The following is an 8678-nucleotide window of genomic DNA, read 5'->3' as shown; positions in this document are numbered from 1 at the left end:
GGCTGTGTTTTATTGGACCTACCATCAAGTCGTACAAATATTCTCCCATTTTACCAATGTCATATATATTGTTCCTGGCCTCTGAGGATGTGGGGAGTTCCTGATCCCTTACCAAACTGTGACGGCACACAGTGATGGACTGAGACTCACTTTTTACAAAGATACTGGTCATCAGGTTTAAACCAGACTGACCCATTACAATTTATCAGCAGGGGTCTGGAAGAAGTCTATATGTTTACAAATCTTCTCGAGTGATTTTGATACACATCGATGGCCCAGGGTAAGGACAGATGAGAGGCTCAAACACGGGGAAGCATGAAGGGGACCACTGCTCTCACACATGCCTGTCTTGCTTTGGCTTGAGATGCACGTTTGAGACAACACTGTACTCATTCTCATCCAGTCTGCTGTCTTCACGGCTACAGGGCTAGCAGTGTGACCCCTCCAGTGTGAAGCCAAACTGCCAGGCTTTGTTATTCAAGTTCCTCCCAACTTCCCTTCAACCCCCGTGTTAACATCCCAGCAGGCCAGGTACCCCACCCCACCCCGTTCCCTATCTCTCCAGTTTCCTGTTCTGTCACTCCCTCAAATTCTCTGTGGTGATGCCCTTCCATGGTTGTGGTCTCCATGGCTACAGATCTTTATTCAGCCCATTAAAAATGTCCTTCCTTGGGGGGAAGGATGGTATCCCAGTCTCCCAAGCGCTCACCTAAGTGTCTGGCACTAAGAGAATAATGATTGCAGAAAGGCTTTTGAACAGTGTCAGAACTAAGCCAGGAGGGCATGGGTGATGGAGGCGGCGGATCCAGCTTCCATGCCACAACCAGAGACCCCTGACAGTCACTCCAGTTGGTCTTAGAACATGGATTGGGACAAGCCACCTTTCTGTTTCCTCACCTCCTGGGTTATGAGGAAGTGCCTAACACAAAGAATGACTAGATGGCAGCTTTGACCCCACACACAGCTAATCCAGCTTGGGAGACACGGGGACCAGTTCTCAGTTCCTCTGTAGCAACCCTAAATTCAGCAATGTCAGATCTCTCGTGACTACTAATAAAGCATTTGCTTTGATAAAGATGGCAAGTCAAGCCTAGCTTGGATCATGGAGCATCTTCAGATGGCGGAGCAGCTCATGCAGGCTCCCGCCTGGAGCTCACCCTCTTGCTCTTGAGTGCAGTGCAACAGGAACCCCAGGGAGGAACACAGCCAACACATGCAGTCACCTTGGGGCTTCCCTTCCTTCTTCATACACACACCCACCCTCCCCTCGGCACACAGGACAGATCCTGCTGCCTTCCTCCTCCCCATCCTGCTCCTTTCTATTTCTTTACGTCACGGGGGTCTGTGTCCAGCATTCTAGAGCGTAAATGGATCAGGGCCTTGCTCCCTTAGCATCCAAGCCACCCTCCCATCAAAGCAGGACTGAACTGCTCATGTGGTTTGCTGGCTTTAAACACGTTTTACTGTAGGAAACTTCCTTGAGGGATTTTAAAATTGAGGCTGGAAATGATGGCGCCCTGAGCCCTGCTCCTCTCGGTCCATGTTTCTCTGTTCTCCGTCCCCACGAGAGGTCTCTGTAAAAACTTTAGGTTGGGTCAGCTCATAGTAATAGACAGCCAAATGGTAGAGCATAAATTTAGCACATGGAATGCCTTGGGTGTGATCCCCAGCACCGTTCTCCACCCCCCCAAAAAAAGGTTTGGAAAGCCATAGATTTATTCAACACCCATGAGATTTGCCTCTCCTATATTACAGTCCTCCCAAAGGTACAGCAAACATATCAACGGTATATTCACCACTTCTCTTCTCTACTTCAGGACTAAGTACTGCCTGTTAAAATCCGCATGCCTCTGGAGTACAGAACAGTGTTCTGCTGAGGCTTCAGATCTAAAGGAAGAACCAGCAGATCTAATCCCATTCCTCTCTGCTGCTCAACTAAACCCAGAGTCCAAGGAGGAGATGATACAATAGAAGTCTGTGTCACCTAGAGAAGCAGTTGGTCTGGCCTGTGGACAGGAGAGAAGGCAATGCAGCAACTGCATAGCTAAGGGTTACCAAGACAACTGAGCACCTAGACCCAGGGGACTATGTCAAGGACAAGGGCAGACAATAGCAAGACACTACCCATCCCCCACCCTCTTGAACTATAACCGTGTATAGACCCACACACACACACACAGAAATGACCAGGGAAGTGAGACTCACTGAAACAAGTAGTGTCAGCACAGCCAGGGAGCCAGCTAGGTGCCAAGATGTCCAAGCCAAGCCAAGAAGACAACTGTGACCCAGGCTGTGAGGACAACCAGGACTCCTGGCACCGCGCCTTCCACTCCTGTCCAGCACAGGCACGTGCCACACAGGCAGACAAGTTAGGAAGCCAACAGCCCTTGAGTTTTCATTTAATTTTATTTTTTCATACGGGCAGTAGAGGGTGGAGTTACCCCACCCTTACTCCCCTTGCATTGACTGTGCCTCGGGTCGTGAGACCCCAAATTGTCAGAACTTACTCCCAGGGCAGGAAGAAAGCGTTGCTGATGGTGTGCTAGGGGAGGGCCCCCAGCCATGAGCCAGGTTAAGCACCCCTCAGGAGCTCTCCAAGGCCCACTCCTTTAAGCCTTTTACAGACAGCAGGACAAAGACATACAGCTGGGACCAGCCCCTTCCTTTGGCATGGTTCACCCTAGCCCTGGGGACAGAGTCTAAGGGTGATGGATGGCACGAGGCCTGAGCTCGGGAATGGCCTGTGAAGGAAGCTCCCCTTACTACCTCATAGACATCCGCTCAGCACTTGAAGACTGTGACTGGCAAAGTAACAAGGCTAGACAAAGGAAAACTAGGTCCACCTTCAACCAATCTTCCCAGTGGGGAGCCTGGGGAAGGAGTTTCAAGCTCTGGTCCTGGGTCATCTTGGGAGAGAAAAGATGGAAGAGGGTGAGCTTGGCAATTGGTCCTAGGCATAAGAGATAGTCACATTCTTCCGACTAGAAAAAAAAAAATGAGGGGTCAAAAAGCACCATCGCCTTCCAGGAGGGCTCGGACCGTCCTGATGGGACGCTGAGAGGTCTGCTCTGAATTAGGCGAGGGTATGAGGCTGCCTCTTTGAGCTCTCAGTGTTCTCCTGGACTATCAGCTTTCCTGGGAGCGCTTCCTGCTTACCCCTCGACGCCTGCCACTGTCTCAGGAGGTGCCGGCTGATCCAGCTCCTGCACACTCCCAGAGTCTGGGCTCCAGCCCCAGGAGAAAGGTGAGCAGACCCCAGCCCCTTCTTCAGTTGGCCTTGCTCAGCCTGTAGTCTTCCACCGGCTCCCGACTCTCGACAGCTGACAGGGCAATGAGCATCTGAGCAGCATAGTAAGTAGACATGATGAGTGCTCGAGAGTAGGGCACAGGGAAGCAGAACTTGTTGAGAGCGATGGTCAGGTCTGAGATGATGAAAAGCAGCGCACCGCTGCCGGCCGCCAGCTCCGTCCATCGCCACGCTGCCCCAACCAGCCGCAACCCTGCCATAGCTCTCCAGCCCATGAAGCTGATGAGGGCCACATAGACCCCTACCAAGTAGGTGAAGGCACCTGACAGTCCTGGGTAGAGCAGAGCATAGCACAACCCGGACAGCACTGCAATCACCAGACCTGTCCGGAGAGCCAGTGGCCGCATGCCAAAGGCCGAAGCATAGAGTATGTGTGTCACGGCAAACATCAGCAGACCTGGAAGAGGGAGAGGATAAAGAATGCTAAAGGCAGGCTCGGTGACCAATGAGTACTTGTGGGAAGGGAATGGGACTGGGGATAACCTAGCAGCTTTGCTCTGGGAATAAGAGGGGGGTAAGGAAGACCTATAGTTTTAAATTCACCCTCACGTGCTCCCTTAGAGAACTGGTCCTCCTCCAACAGAAGACCGAAGTCCCCAGCCTCGGAAACCCTCCAACTCCCTGTCCCTTCTTCCAAAGCCTTTCCCTACCCCAACCCCAAGACCCTCTTTCCTCCAGCCCCAGGGACCCTCCCAGGCAACTCCTCTAACTACTGACCATGCTCAAAGTAACCGTGGTCCTGCCAGATGAGGAAGGCATCACCCACAGCAGAGAAGACGAGCCCCACAAAGATGAGGGAGGCACTGGGGTGGGCCAGCAGGAATCGGAAGCCATGGGCCAGAAGGAAAAGCCAGAGGCAGAAGATGGGTAGGCACTTGATAAGGGCACTGACCCACGACGGATTGGATGAGGGCAGCCAGAGCACAAAATACACGCAGGTGGCCTTAAAGAAGGGCACCAGTTTGGGTCCCTCGCTCTTCACCTGGAAGAGACAGGACAAGGGCAACACTCAGAGGTGGGAGGCACAGAAGCTCACCGTGTAAAACCCAGCACCTTTCTCCCAGGGTACAAGGCACACACTAGCCCTTTACGGCTCAGAACAGGGAGGACTGACAGAGAAACCTAGCCTGTCAGGCTCCGACCAGTCAGCAGGATGTGAACAAAGTCATTATCATCCTGAGGCTCGATTTACCGGGACAGGCAAGGGCTTCACTGTCCCATCACTCTTGTCCACTCTTGGCCCTTGGGCTGGGCCAGAACATTCACGGGACCACCAGTGAATATTAGGGTACCCCCTTCTACAACCTAGTGCTGTTCTCTTCCTGGCTCCCACCCCACCACTCCTAGAGGGGTCCCTCAGCACCGCTCCCAGTGGTCAGTGTCAGCGTCGTCAGTTCCCAGCTGTGTGGGATTGGAGCACTGTCAGAGAGAAAGCACAGAAACACACTGACTAACTCATGATCCCAGCTTTGGAGCCAGGACTCAAGCTTAGAGCCCTGGCAACACCAGGTGAGGGCCGGGAATGTAGGACAGTGACAGTACCTCTGCCCCACACGCTTTCTGTCCTGTCCAGTCTGCCCCTCAGCTTCTACTCTACCTGCCTTAGACTAAAGGTGGCACCAAGGACAAAGAGAGGTGCTAGGGACGCTGGGAGGAGAAATAGATTTGTGTTGAGAGCAATAAACAGTGCTTGAAACACCAAAGATTTCCATGGCTAGGGAGAGGGGGTGCTGGTCATTTCTTTTCCCAGAGAATAAGAGCAACTTGAGGCACTAAAGACAGGAAGGGGGGTGGGGAGGGCTTCTTGTCCCAGCTTCTGATCTGGAGCCAGCAGACAGGCTGGGAGGAGATGGGGAACTGAGAGGGGGAAGTTGGCGCAGCTGATTGGGTCTCAGTTGGATTAGGGGGAGGGCAGCTAAAGAAAGGTTTTAGTCAAGGCCACTGCAGGCACAGTCCGAGATGGGGGAGGAGAGTCTGCAGATGTTCTGTGATCTCCTGAAGCTTCTCTTGGGTTTGCTAGTTCAGGTGAATTGGAGGGCGAATTGAGGGTGAATTGGAGCAGCTGGGGTTCCCTATAGACCCCAAACTGCACCAAAAGTGCTCTGGCTGGGTGAGCAAGCTATTCTACACAGGACTGTGAGGACACACTCAGAGTCCCAGGCAATCAGGTACCTGATGCTACTGGGAAAGGGTAGAGAAGATACATACATACAGTGGGTCCAGAGAATAATCTGCTCTTTTTCTGCCAGCAGTGAGAGACGAGAGCAGAGTTGACACTCCCTTCCCATGGAAACTTCCCTTATCAGGAATAGTCAGGGTGAGGGCACAGTTGAGGGAGGAGATCCGCAGGGATGCCCAGCTCCACCTGTCAGCCCTCGAAACATCAACTTTGCTCTTCCCTCATCGCCCAGACCCATATTTTCTAGAAGAAACTAGCAGTAGGTGGTGAAATCGTGGCAGAGAAGCCAGCTTAGAAGGGTGGGGAGACAAGACAAGGGTTAGAGTTGAAGTTTGAAAAGGAGGTCAAGCCAATAGAGAGCGGTCCACCGTCACCTAGGTCACCTAGCGCCTTAACAGCACTGCTTAGACTGAGGCGTCAGCTCCCGCGCCTACAAGATAACGTGGAAACGAACTTGGGGCAGGATTCTCAAGAAGTCTTCCCCCACACACACACCCACTCCGACACACACACCCTCTCGAACGCTTCTCTGAGGTCCCACCATGCCGAACCCAGAGGCCTGCTGCGTCCAGTCCCAGGCCAAGACCCGAGGACCCGCTCCAGACACACATGGATCAACAAAGTCACGCTTCCGAGTCACGTGCACAGTGTTTTCCTCCCTCCCGCGGGCAGACGGGGGGCGCGCGGAGGAGGGGTGCCGCGTGAGTGAGGAGCAAGGGACCGTGACAGCCGCGCTTCCCCAGGAGGGGCACCAGCTTCCTCGGCTCCCCAGACGGCCCAGCTGGCCGCTGCCTCGTCCCAGGCCCGGGGGAGCTCCGGCCGCGGCGAGCGCGCTCGCGCACTCACCACAGTGACCGGGGACACCATGGCGGCGGCGGCGGCGGCGGCGGCGGCGGCGGCTGGCACCCGCTCCGGATTGCACCGCCGGGACGCACCTAGGGCCAGGTGAGCAGACGACGGAACAAAGCGGGGTGAAGTACAATACCTCCCGCGCGCCTGGCGCTCGGAGTACTGTCTGTAAACCGTACGACGTCACCACGGATACAGCCAATGAGCGGGCCGGAGCCTCGGATGGGCGGAGTCCGGCTGGCGGCGCCGGCTGGGCTCCCCCATGTTTCTGCGCTGAAAAGGAGGTCCTCCCACCCCGGGCGCGGGCGGGGCCTCAAGGCCACGCCCTTTCGGGAGGCGTGCCAGGGCATCCCGGAACGTGACCGCGACCCCCACGGCTAAGGAGCCAGCTTGGCTAGGAAACCAGCACATCACTGCCCTGGGAGCACCGCGAGATGCATCCTCTCTTAACTCCGGAACAAAAAGCAAAGATAGATTCTCGTCAGCCTTTAAACAGGCAGTCTAGGCGGTCGCAATTCCAATAAGACACAGCTTTAATAGTGTAGTCACAGGTCCCAGCGGCCACGGGAGAGTCAACAGACACTCAACCTTCACCATGGGAAGAGATACACATTCGGGCACACAATGTACATAAACTATACAGAATCGTAGTTACATTAAGTGCGCTGAACCAGTGCAGCTATGGACGGCAGCTGTAGGGTTGACCACCATCCTTCACCTACTATTAAAGCCGCGGGTGAAAGAAAGCAGCGGCCTGTGTGTGGACCCCCCCCCCCCCCCCGTAAAGGCTACGGGCACTATGTTGCCTTGATCACACACCCCTCACAGCTGGAACAACTGGGGCAGACAAGAGCAAAGCAGGGACGGCAGCAAACCTGAGCGTGCTTAAGGACCCGAAGGAATGTGAGCTGACTGCCACAAGTCCAATGTAAATGGTTGTAAGACTGGTGGGCTGGAGCATGTTTAGAAGTATTGTTCAAAACTGGATGGATTGGCAGGGAGCCCATGGATTGCAGCGCTAGAGATCCCATGGCCTCTGCCCTCTCTAGCCTAGATTTCCTCATCTGTAAAATGAGTGGGTGACCTCTAAGGTTCTGCCCGGTCCAGACCTGTTGTATAGGATGAGGAAGGGGAAAGGTTGCTGGTGTCAGGAAATTCAAGTCTGTCTAGGAAATTTCATGGAAATAGAGCTTTCCAAATTCCGCAGGATACACACAGAGCTTTAGCTGTGGCCTTGGCTGTTGGGAAGGGGAGGAACACTGGCGGCTTCCCGAGATGCGGTTACCAGGCCCCTGCCGGCCTGGAGAAGACACAAGATGCTTCTCCAGTTATCCGTTCCCACACAGTCATTCTCTTTGTTTTCCCTCCAACCGTTCCCCAGCTATCCCTAAGCCCTAAACTACTGACCTAACCCTCTCAGAGAAGGACAGCCCTTTTTGTTTTGGTTTGGTTTTGGGTTTTTTTTTTCTGTTTTTGTTTTTGTTTTGTTGTTGTTGTTGTTGTTGGTTTTGGTTTTGGTTTTCTGAGACAGGGTTTCTCTGTAGCTTTGGAGCCTGTCCTGGAACTGGACAGCCCTCTTTTTGTAACATTGTTAACAACCTGAAATTCCAGGGAGGTTCCATGAAGGGTGACAGACAAGGTTTGGGGAAGGGGAGTCACTCACCTGATCTCTAGGCAAATTCATGGTCTGGTTTTTTCCAGTCAGGAGCTTCGAGGAGACCACCTACCTTTCAGAATGAGAGATGAGAACAGCTGTCCCCGAGGCTTTCAAACACACCATATGTTGCTGGGGAAGTGTGTGTTGCTGGGGAAGAACTCCAAACTGATCGAACATGAACATGCCCCCCCCCCGTTTGTCCCCCCTTTCCTGGGGCTCACTGAGGTTGTAGCTGGTCACACGTCACTCTGCCCTTGGAGCCTCAGTTCCCCATGAACAAGTTATAAAATCATGACATACCTTCCAATTTCGGGCCAAACGTCCCTGTCACATAGGGGAATTGTCAAGTCTAGTGTTTTTGTTCCTCTGGACCCCAGTTTGTCTAATTCTAAAAATGAAATTGTAAACTTTTAAAAGGATTTCTCTCCTGGGGGTGGGGTGGGGTGAGTGCGGTTGAGGTCAGAGTTGTCAGAACTCCCTGGAGGGGGTATTACGAGCATCTGTGAGTTGCCTGGAATGCCTGTTGGGAACAGAACTCGGGTCCTCTGCAAGAGCAGTGTGTACTGCTGCTACCCATGTGCCATCTCGCCAGCCCCTGAGAATGTGAACTTTATTAGTGGTTCACAAAACCTGCTCATTCACCGGTTTTCATAAGCTTCATATACAAATACCTAAATATACAGAAA

The 8678-nt window shown here is 53.4% G+C and overlaps 1 protein-coding gene across 2 annotated transcripts; it reads right to left on the bottom strand.

The window, feature by feature from the left end:
* Positions 1 to 2387: 2387 nt before the first annotated feature.
* On the bottom strand, positions 2388 to 8203 carry Tmem86a (transmembrane protein 86A). 2 transcript variants are annotated; one of them, XM_075952713.1, is made up of 3 exons: positions 7999 to 8203; positions 4025 to 4289; positions 2388 to 3704 (listed from the first exon to the last, which is right to left on the bottom strand). In XM_075952713.1, the coding sequence occupies exons 1-3, from the start codon at positions 8017 to 8019 to the stop codon at positions 3268 to 3270; spliced, it is 723 nt and encodes a 240-aa protein (XP_075808828.1). In that variant the 5' UTR covers positions 8020 to 8203; the 3' UTR covers positions 2388 to 3267. The 2 variants fall into 2 exon arrangements, with proteins under 2 accessions (XP_075808828.1, XP_075808827.1); XM_075952712.1 differs by lacking the exon at positions 7999 to 8203 and adding an exon at positions 6333 to 6845.
* Positions 8204 to 8678: the final 475 nt, after the last annotated feature.

The sequence above is a fragment of the Microtus pennsylvanicus genome, chromosome 18, assembly GCF_037038515.1.
Source record: "Microtus pennsylvanicus isolate mMicPen1 chromosome 18, mMicPen1.hap1, whole genome shotgun sequence".
NCBI lineage: Eukaryota > Metazoa > Chordata > Mammalia > Rodentia > Cricetidae > Microtus > Microtus pennsylvanicus.
This window is presented reverse-complemented; position numbering and strand designations above follow the sequence as displayed.

Excerpts from the sequence above, each read along its gene's own strand:
- Tmem86a (XM_075952713.1), bottom strand. The coding sequence starts at position 8,019 with ATGAATTTGCCTAGAGATCAG. Across the intron at positions 4,290-7,998 it reads TGAATTTGCCTAGAGATCAG|GTGAAGAGCGAGGGACCCAA; the intron begins GTGAGTGACTCC and ends TGTCTCTTCCAG. Across the intron at positions 3,705-4,024 it reads CCACGGTTACTTTGAGCATG|GTCTGCTGATGTTTGCCGTG; the intron begins GTCAGTAGTTAG and ends TCCCTCTTCCAG.